General features: G+C 40.5%; 1 protein-coding gene and 1 non-coding gene across 5 annotated transcripts in view; one reads left to right on the top strand and one right to left on the bottom strand.

The window, feature by feature from the left end:
- USP13 (ubiquitin specific peptidase 13) overlaps positions 1-19,606 on the bottom strand; it is a 107,836-nt gene that overhangs the window by 81,013 nt on the left and 7,217 nt on the right. For all 4 annotated transcript variants that reach the window (XM_036926751.2, XM_036926750.2, XM_057500221.1 and 1 more), the window contains exon 2: positions 5,629-5,754. In XM_036926751.2, the coding sequence (XP_036782646.2) occupies positions 5,629-5,754 (126 nt within the window). The remainder of the gene's footprint in view (positions 1-5,628; positions 5,755-19,606) is intronic.
- LOC118932929 (small nucleolar RNA SNORA81) lies at positions 8,744-8,913 on the top strand. Its single transcript, XR_005032957.2, has one exon. It is a non-coding gene; the product is annotated as a small nucleolar RNA SNORA81 (small nucleolar RNA).

The raw sequence follows: 19,606 nt of genomic DNA, 5'->3' as shown, positions 1-19,606 counted from the left end.
AGGAGCTGAACAGACAGTTCTCCAAAGAAGAAATTCACATGGCCAACAGACACATGAAAAGATGCTCCACATCACTAGTCATCAGAGAAATGCAAATTAAAAACCACAATGAGATATCACCTCACACCAGTTAGGATCGCCACCATCCAAAAGACAAACAACAACACATGTTGGCGAGGTTGTGGAGAAAGGGGAACCCTCCTACACTGCTGGTAGGAATATAAATTAGTTCAACCATTGTGGAAAGCAGTATGGAGGTTCCTCAAAAAGCTCAAAATAGACATACCATTTGACCCAGGAATTCCACTACTAGGAATTTACCCTAAGAATGCAGCAGCCCAGTTTGAAAAAGACATATGCACCCCTATGTTTATCACAGCACTATTTACAGTAGCCAAGAAATGGAAGCAACCTAAATGTCCATCGATAGACGAATGGATAAAGAAGATGTGGTACATATACACAATGGAATACTACTCAGCCATAAGAAAAGGGAAAATCCTACCATTTGCAGCAACATGGATGGAGCTGGAGGGTATTATGCTCAGTGAAACAAGCCAAGCAGAGAAAGAGAAATACCAAATGATTTCACTCATCTGTGGAGTATAAGAACAAAGGAAAAACTGAAGGAACAAAACAGCAGCAGAACTACAGAACTCAAGAATGGACTAACAGGTACCAAAGGGAAAGGGACTGGGGAGGATGGGTGGGTAGGGAGGGTTAGGTGGGGGAATAAGAAGGGGGGTATTAAGATTAGCATGCAAGGGGGGGATGGGAGAAAGGGGAGGGCTGTACAACTCAGAGAAGACAAGTAGTGATTCTACAACATTTTGCTGTGCCGATGGACAGTGACTGTAAAGGGGTTTATAGGGGGAACCTGGTATAGGGGAGAGCCTAGTAAACATAATATTCGTCATGTAAGTGTAGATTAATGATAAAAAAAAAAAAAAAAAGCAGTTCCTGTGTGGTGACCTCCAATGAGTTCTACACAATGGTATAAAGGGCACAAAAAAGTGTAGGCAAAGGGTCTGTTTGTGTTTATACACAGGATCAAAGCCTAATTTGGCTACCCCGAAAATGAACTAAGATACGATATGAAAAAGAACTTCCAACATCAGCACTCTCTGGAAGACTCATGCCAGAAGATGATCATCAAAAAATCCCAACAAAGATCCACGCACTGCTACAGGTGTAGATGCACTCATCCCACCAGCTCCTGGACTTGCCATGGGAATGAAGAAGGAGATATCTAAGCTGGCCTGTGCATACAGTAAAACAACAAATTTGACTGGATCTATACTGTTGGAACTCAACCGAGAATTAGGAGAAGTGCAAATTGTAGCGCTCCAAAATCTTACAACTACAGACTATTTACTGTTAAAAGAACATATGGGATGTGAACAGTCCCCAGGAATGGGTTGTTCTAATTTGTCTGATTTCTCTCAGACTGTTCAAGTTCAGTTGGACAATATCCACCATATCATAGATAAGTTTTCACAAATGCCTAAGGTGCCTAACTGGTTTTCTTGGTTTCACTGGAGATGGCTGGTAATTACATGTATGCTTCGGTTATGTAACTATACTCCTATTATGTTAATGTGTATGCGCAATTTAATTAGTAGTTTAAAACCTATACATGCTGAAGTTGCTCCACAAGATATGTCAAAGAAATAATCAATCTTCCCATGTTTTCTTCCGCCTGCTACTTCTATAGCTTTTCTTCTTCCTTCCTAATTACAACCCCTAAATAGAATTTGTGCCTCATATCGAATTTACCGAGTATCATAATTCTTCCAAGTGGTAAAGATACCTCAAGACAAATGCTGGGCATAGAAGCCACAGGGCATAAATATGCAAAGTAAAAAGCTAACCTTTTCAAACAATAAGGCTTCTCTCTCACTTACCAACTTTACATTTCCCTGTATGGCCCTGGAAGATAACTGGTTAGCCAGAGATGGGTAAGATTCCTCAAGGGAGGAAAAACCTAAGACAGGCACAGTCGCAGGGGGGCCATCAGGTGAGAAATTGGGGATCAACAGAGGTGAGGCTTAGAACCTCACCCCCCCTGTTCTGAGAGAAATCTTCTGCATACGTGTATGTTTTATTGCCCTTGTCTAGCTCGGATTAACACATAGTCTACAGGCACACACCTGATCATCTACATTTGCTCTCTTACAACACTAAGCTATGTTTTCTACCTTTATCTTGTACCTACCTACCACTTCAGCATTTTATTAAAAATAATAATAATAAAGAGAGAAATGTGGTATCCACATATAAATCAAGTATAAAAATCAAATAAGTATTCATATTTGAACTGACTGTTTATAGTTCATAATGCATGAGCAAAACCGAAAGTTTCTGTGATGACTGCCCTTGTACTGTTCACCATGTAACTTATTCACTATGTTTAAGAATTTGTTCTCCATGTAAGAACCTGTTCGTTATGCTTCAGAAGATTGGAGACTGATGAAAATTAGGCATGGGGTGGGTTAATGATTGTGCATTGAGCAATGACTCCCCTATACAGAATTTTATTGTTGTTAACAACCATTTGATCAATAAATATGAAAGATGCCCCCCCCAAAAAAAAACAGTACACACTTCCAATTGTAAAATAAATAAGTAACCAGGATGTATTGTATAGCATAAGGAACATAGTCAAAATATTATAACAACTTGGCATGGTGATAGCTGGTACCTAGAATTATCATGTATATAAATGATGAATCACTGTGCTGTACACCTGAAACTAATGTAATACTATGTGTCAACTACCCTTCAATAAAAAAAAAAAACCACAATGAGATATCACCTCATACCAGTAAGGATCGCCACCATCCAAAAGACAAACAACAACACATGTTGGCGAGGTTGTGGAGAAAGGGGAACCCTCCTACACTGCTGGTAGGAATGTAAATTAGTTCAACCATTGTGGAAAGCAGTATGGAGGTTCTTCAAAAATTTCAAAATAGATATACCATTTGACCCAGGAATTCCACTTCTAGGAATTTACCCTAAGAATGCAGCAGCCCAGTTTGAAAAAGACATATGCACCCCTATGTTTATCACAGCACTATTTATAATAGCCAAGAAATGGAAGCAACCTAAGTGTCCATCAGTAGATGAATGGATAAAGAAGATGTGGTATATATACACAATGGAATATTATTCAGCCATAAGAAGAAAACAAATCCTACCATTTGCAACAACATGGATGGAGCTAGAGGGTATTATGCTCAGTGAAATAAGCCAGGCGGAGAAAGATAAGTATCAAATGATATCACTCATATGTGGAGTATAAGAATAAAGAAAAACTGAAGGAACAAAACAGCAGCAGAATCACAGAACCCAAGAATGGACTAACAGTTACCAAAGGGAAAGGGAGGATGGGTAGGAAGGGAGGCATAAGGGAAGGGAAAAAGAAAGGGGGTATTATGATTAGCATATATAATTAGCGTGGGGGGGCATGGGGAGGGCTGTGCATCACAGTGAAGACAAGTAGTGATACTACAGCATCTTACTATGCTGGACTGCAATGGGGAGTGTGGGGGAGACTTGGTGAAGGGGGGAGCCTAGTAAACACAATGTTCTTCATGTAATTGTAGATTAATGATAACAAAATTTAGAAAAAAGAAAATGTTATCAGTAACAACAGTTACAAAAATTCCTGGGCACCTAAATCTGTCAAAATATATACTCTTATACTGAAAATTACAAAATATTGTTGAAGGACATAAAAAAGACCTGAGTAAATAGAGAGGTATGCCATGTTAAATAGTCATTCAATAAATATTCATGAAGCCCCTATTACGTGCTGAGGACACAGAAGTGAACAAAATGGACAAATGCCTCTACCCTCATGGAGCTTAAACACTGATGTGGATTATAGATTAATTTACAAATTCAATGTCATCGAAATAAAAATCTCAACAGGATTTTTTAAACTAGATAAAGTGATTCCAAAGTCCACATAGAAAAATAAATTTCTAACCCCAGGAAAGTTCTGGGTAAAAATGAACATTATAAAAGTGCTTGTTGCAACAAGGCAGACAGAAAAATATCAACAGAAGAGAACTGAGAACCCCCTCCCCACAACAAACAAAGTGAGAATGGCAAGTTAAAACACAAAAAGATGCCACTATATATCACTGGGACAGATCACACTGCTCTAGTAATAGACAAGTGGTTATTAATATGGAAATAAAAAGTAGATTCCCACACTTCACAAAATACAACAACATGTTATAGATGGATTAAAGACCTATAATATTAAAACACAGACACACACACGCATTTCTTTAAAAAAAGCACTAGAACCATCTTCACAACCTTAGTTTGGGAAACAATTCCTTAGACAAGACACAAAAAATTTAATTCGTAAGAGATAAGTGTAATAAATCTAACTATATCAAAGTTCAAAACTTCTGTTCTATAGAATAATTCATGAGTGAAGCAATAAGACAAGCCTAAGAAAATCTGTATATAACAGAGTTTTGGTATCCAGAATGTAAAACAAACCAAGTCAAACTTTTAAGAAATAGATAAACCATACAGCAACAAGCTAAAAATATAAATAGGCAAATTCGAGGAGAGAAACCGGAATGGCCATTAAAGATTTAAGATGTTCAACCCTCACAGAAGGAAATGCCAAATATTTAGATACCACTTCACAACCATGAGATTGGCAAAAATCAAAAGTCTGACCAAGCATTTGTGAGGCTGCAGGAAAACAAGAATTCATAATCCCTGCAGGTAGGAGTGTAAATTGGCGCAACCACTCTGGGGATGGATTTGGCAATATCTAGTAAAAATGAAGATAAGCACACCCATGCACTAGCATTACCACTTTTAAATATATTTCCTAAGAAATCTTACACATGTAACCCCAGGAGAAATGTATAAAAATGTTGACTGTTGCACTGTTTGAAGAAGAAAAAAAAAGAAAAGAATCTTCATGTTCATCATAGGAGAAAAGAATAATAAATGACAAGTACTTTTAAGATGGAGTTACAGACATCTATTAAAATAAACTAAGTACATCCAGGTGCACTGCAACATGCATAGATTTCAAAGACATTGTTGAAAGGGAAGCTCTATGCAGACTTACAGGTAACAGTATGATACCAATAAAACACATAAAATCATACTATATATTGCTCATGAATACCCATATGTAAATAAAATATGTGACATGCATAGGAATGGAAAAACAACAAATTTACAGCCATCGTTACTTCTGAAGAAGGAAATGGGACTTGAACTTTCAGGAAAGCCCTTTCTCTAACTAAAAAAAACAAAGCAAAAATACCCAAGTATTTTTTATTTCTGATTTTTGAATCCATGAGTGTTCCTGGCATTATTTATTGCACTTTTCTGTATTTTCTGACTTAATTTTTTTTTTCAATCTGTCAACCTATGTCTTCTTAACTCCAATCAGAGTTTCAGAGGAAGAGAAAATCTAGTTAAGATAAGGTGTGAGGGAATCTATGAATTTTACAAACAGTCCTATTTTTGTTCCCCAGCATCAGAGAGAATCAGAAGTTATGTGGGCAGAATAAAATCTCCAGGGAATAAACCACACTAAGACAACATGATAGCAGAGTTCTCCACAAGTGTGTATCTCACCTCTCGCACATGCCTCTTCAGGTGCATGTATACACTCTGTCCAGTTTTTCGAAAATGTCTTTCAACATGTTCCCTTCCAAAGGCCAAAAATGTATTCATGCATACATAGAGTCCACCTTCAGAATTCTAGAAGAAAGAGACAAGTTACAACATTAGCCAAGGACACCCAACCCAAGTAGTCTAGAGATAGGAAAAGAGAAAGGGAAGGAAGGCAAATAAATGATGAAGACAAAGCCTGGCAGGGGACACCTGGCTGTTGGAGTCATCTGCTGACCCTCCAACGGCTCCACGGCCACCCACAGCGGAGGCTCCCCCACCCAACCCTGCATTCCAGGTGCTCCCAGACACTGAGCACAGTCTCACTGTCAGTTGAGGTCTCCAGAGGTCCTGGGAAATACCCGAGCTTGTCCAACTCCAAACAAGGACGAGGGACGATAAGGGAGAGAAGAAAATTGGCAAATGGCCCAACTACCATCACTGCTATGATTTATCATCATTCAGCCTCATGCGTCAGTGCAAGTCTCCAGAAGGGAAAAGATTTCTATCCTTTCAGCAGGACAGGGCTCTTCAGAGACACTGTGTAGTGACACATGATATTTGATGGTACCCATTAATAAATTATAACAATGTAATAAATAAATAATAACAATAAGTAAATAATAAAGGAGTGAATCCTATAATAATCATAGTTACATATGACTGCATGCCTGTTATGTGCCAGGTGTTTTACATATATTACCTAACAACCTGCAAGCTACTTACCATTTTTTAAAAAAACACTAAGGATAAGTTACTTGCCCAAGTTCACACAGCTTGGAAGCATCAGAGTTAAATGTGAATCTAATTCTCTTTTTATCCCACTATGCCATATCTCAAATATTACTTAATTACAGATATACTGCTACAATGAACAGTCAAGGACATTGTTCACATTTTAGATACTTGATTTTCTATCTCAATCTCATCTCTCCTTTTCACTCACTTTACTTAACCTCCTTTTCTGTAAACCTAGCCTAAAAAATTAGCTATTCTTTCCTCAATGAAAGTAAATTTTTATTAGGCTCCTGTTAGTCTCACCCTTTCAAATAATTTTCTTAATGTTTTAATACCTGCAGAATTACCAAGAAACACATCAAAATTCCTTATGTTGCATTTTAATAGAGCACAACAAATTCAATATTAAAACATTGATACTCATTACAAATATATGAAAAATAATTTTTAAGGTTCCAGTAACTCAATTGTTTATTTTGAAAAACTTCTAATAAAATTCTCCAACATTATGATTTATAAATCATACAGTAAAGTAGTCTGTCACAAGGAAAACATTACAACAGAATTAGTTCAAATATGTACCTATTATTGTAGCATTGAGTAAGGCTAGAAAAAGGTATAAGATCACAAAGAAAGAAGTGAAATGGTCTCAATTTGCTGATGACATTATAATCTATATGGAAAATCCTAAGGAATCTATGAACCAGAAAAATAACAATTTGTAAAACTATGAGTCAATTTAGCAAGGTTAAGAGACAAAAATCAATTTCAATTTTATACTCTGCCAACAAATACTTGCAAATGAAATTGTTAAACCTTGTCTATAAAATAGCATCCAAAAAACTCAGAATTATATAGCTTATGCTTCTAGATAACTTTCTTCCCATTAAATGCAGTAGTTTGAATAAAATTAGAAAAGTTCTTCAACTAAAGATGACACATCATTCTCTTGATCAACAGCATAGGTAAAATATTTTTTAATAAACATGTTCTTTTGCATCATCATAACCCTTAAGACAAAAATATTATCATTATATGGTCAGTTATTCATGAAGCCCCTTAAATCGAGCACCACATATTGCAATTTTTTAGAAAATTAACATTTCCATTCTCGTCCAATAAAATGTATTTCAATCAAAACGAATTCAAACCAGAAGATACACTGGGGAAAATACAAGATTTGTAACCAGAGGTTCTGAACTGCCACTAATAGCTCTGTGGCCTAAGGTAGGATGTCACATAGTCTCTGAGCTTCAGTATTTTCTTTTATAAACATGACTGAAGCAATAATTTCCCCACACAGGGTTTCATGAAATTCAAAGGGGATGAAACATATTCTGTGCATTACATAAATGTTGGTAATTAGTTATTATGAGCTAAAGTCCTGTGTGTTACATGTATCTTCTATTATCTCAATTATTTTATAATTGGAGAAAACAAACGGAAAGAAGAAAAAGGTGAATCTGATAGCCACATAGGCTCTGAGTAATAAATATTAATCTGTCAGAAAAATATATTAGGCAACTAGTGGGAGAACCCAGAAATTAGCAAGAAAAAGAAGAAAAATATTCAAATACACCATTTTTCTGAAGAAAAATATAGAATAGCTATAGAATATAGAGTTTATAAATAATCATAAAGCCTTTCCAAATTTCATTACCAAGACCTTTGACTTATTAGGGAATATGATAAAAATTTAATATACCAAATATTCATTCTCAATTTCTGGTGTCACTTGATATTATCTCAAAGTCTATAATCAAAGGGAAAACTGCTCTGGCACTCACAGACAAATGGCTCTACATAGGGAAGGATTCTATTTCAAACATCCATAGTCACCTTCCATCTGACACACAGGCTGTCCTCTGAAGCAGTGTATGCCTCTCCATTAGTGCCTCTGAGATGGAAGCACTGCCCAGGGGACTTGCCATAGCTCTGAAAGCTCAGGACACAGAGACAGAAAACCCTTTAAAAGCTACCCCATACATAGCAAACACACACCCCAGTGTAATGTTCTATGCTTTCTTCCCCCTCGTCTTATTAATGTCTAATTATTGGTCCTATAAGACACTTTATTTCACATGCAGAGTCAACATTCCATGCCATATGCTCTGGACAGCTTCTTTCACTAATGCTGATAAATCTATGCTAACAAATTTCTCCCAATTCCTTTGTGACCAAAGCACAGAGAACGGTTTACAACCTAGGATCAGAGACAAGCAAACCTTCAACCTCATCTTCTCATTAACCAGCTATATCCCCACTAAGATCACTGCCCCAGAAAGAACAGTTAAGCACTTGCCTTCCTGTGGCCACAAGTGCAGCCAAGAAACCAGGCAGGACCTTCTTGTATAAGCACTGTGCTAAAATTGCAGAAACTAGGACCACACCTTGGGTTTTGTAGTAATGCTACCAGAGTACACACAAGTGATGGCATTAGACTGTAAAGACTGGCATGGACCTCTCTGTTCATTTTCCATGTTCTTGGTCTTAAGACTTGGTATAACAGGTCTTTAGAAAAGATTTTTTAAACAAGAAAATTTTAAAAAGAAATCGAGTGGGTTAGAGAACTATACCAATCAACAGTGAAATGCAACTTGAAGAGTTAAGAGGGCAGAACACAAAATATTTTTTTTAAGTAACGGTGCTATAGAGCCTTATTAAAATAGATTACAAATGAAATTCATATACTGAGTTAATTTTTTAAAATAAATGATAGCATTAGAATGGTTATTCCAAAAATACACTCATTCTATAACAATTGCTTAATATATGTCAAACCACAAGAAACACAAATATGGAGGGTCACTTATAAAAGTCACTGGGGCAATTAGACCTCAGCATAGAATAAAATTAACCTAGATCCACTTCTTACACTAAACACTGTAATAAGGTACAGATCCAAGAAATAGGTATTTTTAAAACTAGAAAAGAGGAGAATAGCATATTTATCCCACTTGTGAAGGGGAAAATAATTTCTGGCCAAGAAAATACAGGATATTAAAAGAGATGGTGTACCAAAAAAGTATGAAAATGTAAACACTAATGAAAATCTTCTGCATCACAAAATATAATGAAACAAATAGAAAACCAACAATAACAGAATGGGGAACAATGTAAAGAATAATGAATAAAAAGGTCATATCCAAACCTTGTAAAAATTGATAGAAATTACAAGATCAACATTCAGGCTCAACCTGGTAAGAGTTTGGTTAGTTTTCTTTTTTAAGATACTTTAAGTTTAACTGAAAAAATATTAAAATCAAGTCCTCACATCCCCATTGGCCCCCGAAGGAAGCATTTAAAACAATCTCAAGGCAAGTATATGTATATTGAAGTAGCAAAAAATAAAATTACACAGCCCACAGCCTGAAGCGACAAAGCCTATACAGTTGACTCTTGAAGAACACAGGTTTGAATGGTAGAAATCCACTTATATGTGGACTTTTTTCAACAAAGATAAAGGAAAAAATCTTAGAGATTTGCAACAATTTGAAGAAAACATTTTCTTTAGCTTACTTTATTGTAAGAATACAGCGTCTAATACATACAACATACAAACTATGGTTAACCACCTGTTTATGTTAGCAGTAAGGCTTCTGGTCAACAGTAGGCTATTAGTAGTTAAGTTTTAGGGGAGTCAAAAGTTATATGCAGATTTTTGACTGGGCGGGGGTCAGTGCCCATAACCTCCTCATTGTTCAAGGCTCAACTGCATATTTACTCCCACAATATAAATCAGTTCGTTCTGTCTGTCTAGAGAAATACGACTGTGAACCTTTGACACAGTATTTCTCCCTTGGGTACAGACTTTGGGAACTGAAAATAAAGAAAAAACTCTAATTGCCTAAAAATATTAACAGATGCACTATTTATAACAGGGAATAGTAGCAATGGTCCAAAAAGAGAAGCTAAGAACCGGTGGCTTATAAACACAATAAAATATTATAACATTATTTAAAAGAACAAATGTATGAATTGTGTGTAATGTACATAGGAAATGTGTATAGAATTGTGTCTGATGTGCATGGAAAATAATGTTCATGAGGAAGAACACAAGCTGACGATGAGGAGGAAAGTGACATCTGTACACAGACAAAGACCTGAAACAGAACTGGCTTTATGTTTATTTAAGTTCTTGACTTCAGAGCCCACAGTCTCACCTCCCATTTCTCGTATGCTCAGTCTTGGTGTTTCTCAAACTATTGCTGTAAAGGACCAGGTTGTTTTTCTGCGTTGTGTTTCATTTCTTTTCTATTCATTAAGGAAAGATACGTGGTCTCACAGCACATAACTAGTTCCTGGCTCCAGCCAGATGTGAACTGACCCACACATGCAAGCCCCACAAAACCCAAATGAGTATATCCTGTTCACACAAACCAATCCACTGCTCATGCACTTGGATATGGCTGCAAAGGCAAGTTGCAGTAGAAGTTTCTAAATGCATACTCCCAATGTTTGTACTTGTCTCTTGGCGCCAGTCAGTAGACCACGCTTTGAGTAGCAATGGTCTAGAGCTAGGTGAATTGCCCAATTCTAAGTCTCACTGTCAGGAAAGTATCACTTCAAGAGCTTTTGGGGGACACCCGGTCAGGCCTCAAGCCTTCGGGGCAGCCCACATCAAAACCAGCTACACACATCCATGCCTGCATGACTGTAGATGCTCCCTGGATCCCACACCTGTCCACCCAACCACCCTGCCAGCCTCTGCCCGTGACTGAGGCCCACATCTCCTGTTCGGCTCCCTATGCTGACAGCTCTTAATCCCAAATCCATTTTCATTTCACAATTTTTAGCATCTGGCTCGTTGAAATCTGTAGCTAGGAGAAACCCTAGATATAGATTCATTAGAAACCACTACATTCAGAAGCTGAACCATCCATGTGCTCCTTGAAGGCAGGAAAATTGTGTCACATTTATTACTGAATTCCAAAACAGTACCTGGGATGGAGCAGAATTGAATAGATGTGTACGGAATGAATAACAAGTTATGTGTGGCTGTCATTCAGTTACATAGTTTAGTCTCACTCTCAAAATGATCCTTGGTGCCCTTCTGATCGGGATTTAAAACACTTCACAGCACAAGCTCCATTTCAATTCTGGCATAACTAAACTATGGGGATCATAAAAAAAAAAAAGAACTGGTGGCCATGTATAGAAAAACAGCCTGAGGCACTGCAAAGATACCAGCTTTCCAGGTGCATTTGGCTGTTACACCCTCAGGGGCTTGGAACTTTGAACCCCACTGTCCCAGCTCTCCTACCTTCTGTGACCAAGCCAGCCTCAAATGGTTCTTCTGGAGAGCAGCGCCATCTCCACACCCACACCCCACCCTATCCAGCTCCTACTTTCAGAGGCCGCTCTGTCCAGAATGGCCAGTATACGCTTCTCTGCAAGTTCTTGCTAAGTCAGATTTTAATTGCCATTTTTCATGATGCACTCAATAGAAACTTGTCCAAGATTCATGACTTGATTTAGCAACCTGAAATCACAAGGAAGTCAAGAAACACCACTCAGCTTGTCTCAGGTTCTCTCACAATCCATTGGACAACTGCTCCCACCCACAACCAATCCACGAGAGAGGAGCAGCATTAGAAGCCCCATGCATTGTTTATACCCTGTCTTCAATGCATTTCAATATAGATATGGTAGATACATAGCTCTTCATTTATTACTTCACACTGTATTACCCTAGTACTATTCAAGGAGGAAGTCGCCTTTTTTCCTATCGCCTGTCATTTAAAAGAATATTAAAACAGTGGTGAATGTAAGGGTCCAGGTTACAACATGTTTCAGAATAGCAAGTGAACAGTCATTTTGAATAAAAATATACCACATTGTCAATGAGTAGGTGTTCAGAAAACTTTGTTTACGATTGTGTGTTTTTGGAGACCAGCGTCCGCTGGAAGAGAGGAAGGCAGCATGAGCCTATGTGAACAGCGCGCTCAGGAAACCAAGTCGCTGCGTAATGCTTGTTTTTATAACTACAGAACAATGTGGACAGCAAGTGGTCACTGCCACAAAGAGAAACATGATGTAGGCAGCTGAGAGTCACAAATCCCCATCCAGGACAAATTACATACAAACACCCAGGAAGACTGTGACTCACACACTCATCCAAAACAGGCACGAAAGGGACAAGAACACAGTATATTCCGGAACACTGATGATTAAAAAAGAGAGAAAGAGAAAAGAAATGAACTAAATTAGCTCTCTGAAATAGTGACAGGAAATAACTTGAATATGCCCAAGAACAGATTTGTTTAGTAATTATGGTAGAAACCACGAAATGTAACACTCTTTAGCCATTTAAAACTGAGTAGTGATGAGTACTTACTGATAGGAAGAGCCGTACATGGTATGTCTGAGTGAAGAAAGCAGGTAACAAAACTGTGTGTGATGTTATAATATACACGACATGTGCACACTGCATGGCATATGGTATCTCAGCATGGAGAGAGAATGTGGGATTCTTCTTCTTCTTTTGGCATTTTCTGGTTTTTCTTTAGGAACATGGATTCCCTTTTTAATAATAAAAACCATATAATTCTTTTAACAGAAAGTACTTAGAATCATATATGTGTATATGGACTACAACGGGCAGTCAGTTGTTCACAGGCTCCTTTTCTTCTAGCTTCCCTTCAGCTTTCACAAACCAACTTCACAGCTTTACAGGGCTGTACATCCTCGCCACTCAAAGTAAAAGTGTGGTCTGAAATAACTAAGAGATTATTTTGAAATGTGTAGTTAAGGAAATTTGGGAACACACAAAAAAAAGAGAAAGGATAATGGGCAGGGAGGCAGATGAGAATGTGGTTACAACAGAAAAATGAAACAAATTAAAGACAGCATACCCCAGCAGGATGCCATCCAAACTCACAGAAGGGGCTGGGCTGTGTGGGGTCTGGGAAAGAAGCTGTGAAAGAGAATCAGGCTGTGATGTCTTATCCAGGGGCAAAAGAAACTGGTGGGAGTGTGGGGCAGGAGGAGTTGTTCTGCAGAAAGAGACAAGCAAGGTTGGTGCCTTGGTACAGAGACAGAAAATAAACAATATAGAAGGTAGTTTCCTGCAGTGATAAGAGCAGCAGAGGGACCTGAGGGCAGATACAAGAGGGCTGAGGTCTTTATACAGCAGAGGGTGGCAGGGCAGGGGGTGAGCTCTCCCCTCACCCCCAAGGGGCCAGGCTGAGGATAAGCCGCCAGGCAAGCAAAGTGGGAAAAACACCCTTGCTGTTGAAAAAGCACATGCAAAGGCCACATCCACAGAAAGCTTGGCTACTTCCTCCAAGGACAGAGGGAAAGTCAGGGTGCTGGAGTGAGAGAGAGGGAGGAGGCGGCAAGACATGAGGAAGAGAAGTTTGTAGACGCCCCATGAGCAAAGTGAAGAGCTACAGTTTATCTAAGTGGGATGCAAAGCCACTGGAGGGTTTTAAAGTGAGAAGGGCCACAATCTGATCTCATTTTGGAAAGATCACTCTGGCTACTGGGGGAGAACTATGGCAGGAGTCAACAGAAGATATGCTTATGAGGCTATTATACAGTCTACACCCATGCTATCTAATACAGTAGCCACAGTAGGCCACTGTGAATATTCAAATCTAAATTAATTTAAATTAGGTTAAATGAAAAGCTCATTTTCTCAATCACAGTGGGCACATTTCAAGTGCTCAATAGCCACGTGTGGCCTGGGGTCACCACACAGGACAATGCAGATGCAGAACAAGTCCATTGTCACAGAAGGTTCTTTTAGACAGCCCATGTCTCAATAAGGCAGGATGCTGGCTTGCCTGGGGGACATGGCAGGAGGAAGAGGGAAGGGGGTTCAGAGCAGAGATGGGGAAAATGGGGCAGAGTCAGGATATAATTTTAGGTTAGAGATTAAATGTAAGCAAAGAAGATGGATTAGATAGAGGGGTTTTGTGACAAAGGGCAGAACCAAGGACAACTCCTAACTGTTTGGACTCATTAGTCCGTAAAGCTACCCTCCTCTCTCTGCTCAACCTTTGCTTTCGTCAGGCAACCACGTGACTATTAAGTCAGCCTCTCCGGTACTTTGGTCTCTGAATGGTAGATATAAACATTCCAGACCGCTGCGCGGGTGCCCAGTATATTTTGGCTTCTAGGGCAAAACAGACAACACTTCTGAAATGAAAAAATGAAGTTTATGCAAATGGGAGTCAAGTAAAGCAGGTCCCAGATCAAATGCAAACCACAGAAAGGGGAGATATCACAGGGAAAAGCGCTATCAAAAGGTAGACTGGACACATGGTGTGTGGGGGGTCACGGGGAAGACAGTGTAGCTCAGAGAAGACAAATAGGGACTCTGTGGCATCTTACTACACTGATGGACAGTGACTGTAATGGGATATGGGGGGGGACTCGATAATAAGGGTGAATGTAATAACCACATTGTTTTTCTTGTGAAACCTTCATAAGAATGTATATCAATGATACCTTAGTAAAAAAAATTAAGTTATGAAAGAAAAAAAGATAGGCTGGATAGTGAGGAAAGACTCAAGCAGTTCACCAGTAGAATGGAACCACCAGCATATAATATTTGCAAAAACCAAAACCTTGGTTTCCACAGCAAATCCACTGAGATAAATTTGTTCATACAAGCTAAGTAGAAACAACAATGCATATAATTCCAAGAGAGTGTAGGCTTCTCTGCTAAGCACTGATAAATCATGCTCGTGGCCATGAAGTATTAAGCAAAATAGACATGTTAATGCAATAATGACTTCCAGCTTGCTCCAACTTGACGTCTTCCTCTCTGCAGAAGGACTCCTACGCCTTCAAGCTGCACAGCCTGGTCCCAGACAACTAAAGGCAGAGGCCAAACAACTAGGTTTTGACGTGCTCTAAGTTTACTGTTTCACTGAGGCATGGTTTATGAACGTTTTTCCCAGATACAAAAGCAAAGTCCCACTCTGGGTATTTGAAGCAGTGAGAAAGTGTGGGCATGGCACAAGAAGCTGCTACTACAATGCTCACAGAAAATAGACAAAATGAAAATCATCAGGGAATGAACACACTGAGATGAGCACCCTCAACAGTGCTAAACTGAACTCTGACCATCTATGTAGTTCCCAGCTTACATATAAAAAGAGAAAATGTGAAACCACGTTGTCAAAGGTATAAAATTTTTTATCATTTCTCACTAACTTTTAAAAGAGATGTTTTCTTCAGGATGCGTTCCCCTTGATAAACTTATTAAACATGAGGGTTAGGTTGCAAGGCTAACCCATAAAAACCCATCACTAGGAGCTGAATTTGAGTATGAATAATAGCCTTGAACAGAGCTCCCCACAGGGAGCCCAGAAAACACTCATGCCCAAGGTCTCTGCTGGTGAGCAGAGCCTCATGCAGAATTACCAAGCACAGGATGTCTCTCTTGGCAACCCCAAGACACTATAAATCCCACTTCACCTTCTTCTCTAGGGGATCCTCCCACTAAATCCCACTAATGAGATGGATAGCAATAAGTAGCATTTTAATGAGCAGTTGTGATTCTAACAACCCAGCAAGGTAGATACTACAGAGGGGAAAACCAAGACTCAGAGAAATTCAGTGAAACTGAGGTACTTGCTGAAGTCACACTGCTACTAAGGGTGGAGGGGGACTTGAACCCAGGCCAGGCTGGCCCCCCACATGCTGCTTGGTGCGACTGAGCAGCAGATGTCATTTTTGGTGGCAGGAGCTAGGTGGGTGGCTGTCGGCAAGCACACACTGTCATGGGGGCTCAGAGAAAAGAGCAGTTTCTTCTTTTTTACCAAGGCTGTTTGATTCCAGCAAAGCAGAGGGGTGGGCAAAGGAGAACCACCCAACTCAATAAGTAGCCTGTGCAAGGCCCGCAGGCTTTCCTGCAGGGCAGGAGAGAGGCTTCAGCAGACCCGCCAGTCCCACTGCCCAAACCCAAAAGGACAGCTGTTGTCCCAGGACGTGGCTGCCCCAGGCTGGCGGCTCCCGGACCAAAACAATGGCAAGACCCAAGGCACTGGGCTCCAAGACCCTGGTGGAGGAACTGCAGGGTTCGGGGGCCCCCTCAGGCCACCCACCCCCAACATGTCCAGACACCAAATTGGACCTGACAGTGGCTGCTCCACGGGTGGGGCTGGGACAGGCGGCCCACACCAGCCCAGGCTCCTTCCGAAGCCTTGGGTGGAGACTCAGCGGCAGAACCTGAACCAGAGGAGCGACTCGGCAGCTGTACACAAAGGATACAATGTATGAATTACTTCCCCTTCTGCCCCCCTGCCCACCCCTCACCGTCAGGCTTGGATGTTCTCTTTCCTCCTGACCAATCCACCCCCTAACACCCTAACAGACTGCCAAGCCTAGTTCTAACAACTGCTATTGACAGACATCTCTGTCTAGGTCCCCACTTTAGAGCCACACCCAAAGAATTAACCAGGACAAAAAAAGTAACACTTGGTTCTGATTAGAAGGTTTCCACAGTTGCAACTCACAAAAGCCCCTCAGCCTTTTGGCCAACTGCCCATATAGATTTACTCTAGAGTGATTTCATTTCATTAAACAGTAAAGTCTGCATGTATTTCACCTATAACTACTTGTGCAACATGATTATCAGTTCAAGTTTCTAACTCCTAGAGGAAATACTGCCCCAGGCTCCTGTCTGAGTTTCTCTGGAACTCAAGCCAATCAGTGGGAGGGCAAGAGGCATGTGCCAGTCACTGCTTCCTCCACATCTTGGGGAGCAAGATCTCAGAAGCAAAAAGGTGAGGCCCCAGGGCCCATCATAAGGAAGGAAGGGCTACTCACAGGTCCAGGGTCTCTGAACCTGGGAATGCCAAACTTTACCACCCAAACCCTGACCTCTGAGCTCCATCCCAGTCCCCAGTTTTCCCAGGGGACACACGGACTTGCATGTGACCATCTCGCCTTTGTCATTTATGTCCATCTCCCAGACTACAAGCCATGAAGTCATCTTTAACTCTTCCCATTCCTTCACCCACCGCATACTGTATCACAAAGTTGGGCCATATCTTTCATCAAAATCTCTATTGAGTTTATTCCCACCCCCCTGCTATCTCTACCCTACTATCATCACCCTAATGAAAGCACTCCCTCTCCAATATTACAAGACTCCTAGCTGAATTCCTATTCAAGGTCTCCCCACCTCCCATCTGATTATCCTTCATTCCTCTTGCGAAACAGACACACCAAATAACCACCACGCTCACACTGCCCCCCTGCTCCTACATGGCCAGCCCTTCGGGTCTAACCCTACCAAGACCTACCTTCTTTATACCCCACAGAGGAGTCAGCCTTGCCATCCAGTCTCCCCAGTAATCCTCTCTTCCATAAAACAGTTACCTCTCTCGTATACATGCTGAGCTTGGGCCTACCTCCACGCCTTTGTTCCCTCCTCCCCCAAAATGCCACATCTTCAGATCACAGCCAGTTGTCCAGGCCAGTAACTCTTCTAGATTTTATTGATTATTCCTGTGCCTGAAATCTCCATGCACACATAATGCCACACTGTTTAAAACTTTAATACCTTAAAGCTTCAGGATTTAACCCCATAACACATTGGGGCTTAAGTCCCATTTCTGTCACATCCCTGTCTTTAAACAAGTCCTTGAACAAGCTACCTAACTTCTCTGACTCTCAATTTCCTCTTCTGTAAAGCAGGGTGTGTAATTATAGTTTACAAGCCAATTACTATGGTAATTAAATGAAATGATGTCTATAAAAGTACTTAGTACAGTGTTTTACTCATATTAGACACTCGTAATTGATGCTCACACTGCACAATGATAGGAAGATCCATGTCACACTCTCCTGTGGTCTTTCTTCCCTTAGGTCCTCCTAAGTACTCACACCCTCCCTACCCGCTATGGCACCTAGTACAGTGCTGAGTGCATAGTAGGCTCTAAACAAGTATCAATACTTGCCAATTAATGTGAAGCAATTTTTGTTTTTAATCTTACTGCAGGGAGCACATGCAATTCTGTTTCTCAAGCAACATGTCTAGTCTGGAGGCATGTTCAGACTCATTAAATTCTTGTCATTATTCCATTGTCCTGCTGCTCAGTCCTAAAAATAGGTGCTCTTGTTCACCTCTTCCCTGTGCATGGGGACAAGGGGGGTCCTAGGCTGATGACCCAGAATACTGAATGTGAGCAGCAGTTCAGAGGCCTGGGCTCCACACAGAGACCAGCCCTCTCATCAACCCCCTGAGGGCCACCAGTTATGATCACTTCTACCAAGACCCCTGGGGCTTCTAGAATAGAGATACAAACAACCCAAAACACCTTTCCCTAGCTTTTCAAGGGTCAAGCTTATGACTTTTCAGAGAATGTGATAAAAATATAGTACTATACTATTTATTTTTAAAAACATTTTTATTCCGAAATATATGCTCACAGCTTTTAAAAAATAGAAAAGATGAAGCCTTAGAGCACAGGTTCACAAATGGACCAGTTTCCAGTCCTCTACCCTTTTCCCTTTAATTCTCCCACACCTCAGCTACTCCGTGCCTGTAACAGGTAGTATCCCACCCATGACAGAGATGTACAAAGTGCTTTGAAAGCACAGGAAAGTAAGTGTCTGACTCAGCTTGAGGGTGGAGTGGGGGGTGGGCGGGGGACTCACAGAGAACACCTGAGCTGGTTTTTAAGGCTTCGGAGAGTTTCCCAGTGGGGTGAGGGGCTGGGAGAAGGCATTTCAGGCCAAGGGAAAGCAACAGGGGCCGGTGCTTGGAGGCTGAAAGCACGGCACATATGAAACACAAAGCCCTTTGGGTCAAAGGGAGGTAAGCAGAGGGCATGTGTTAAGAGGCACGCTGGCGAGGAGAGTTGGATCAACATGGTGAATTCATTTGACGTGCTATGTTAGAAAAGTCTGAATGGTGTCAGTGAAAATTTCCAGTCAGGAAAATGACCTAAGACCCATGTTTTAGAAAAACAGCAGAGAGTGCAATGTGGCCGACTGAAAGGCAGGCGAGGCAGCCAGGGAAGAGGATCCCAGGGAGTCCAAGCAAGAGAGGATGAGGGCCTGAGCTCTGTCAGTTAAGGAGACAGGAGGCTGTGTGGGAACCTGGTCACGAAGGGGGTGTGTGCAAGAGAGGGAGATGCACCCATGTTCACAGAAGCATTATTCCCAATAGCCAAAAGGGGAAAGCAACTCAAGCATCCATCAACAGATGAATGGATAAACAATATGTGGTATACACATATGC

Source organism: Manis pentadactyla, chromosome 1 (assembly GCF_030020395.1).
Source record: "Manis pentadactyla isolate mManPen7 chromosome 1, mManPen7.hap1, whole genome shotgun sequence".
NCBI lineage: Eukaryota > Metazoa > Chordata > Mammalia > Pholidota > Manidae > Manis > Manis pentadactyla.
The sequence above is the reverse complement of the archived record's forward strand: the minus strand, read 5'-3'. Positions and strand labels throughout refer to the sequence as shown.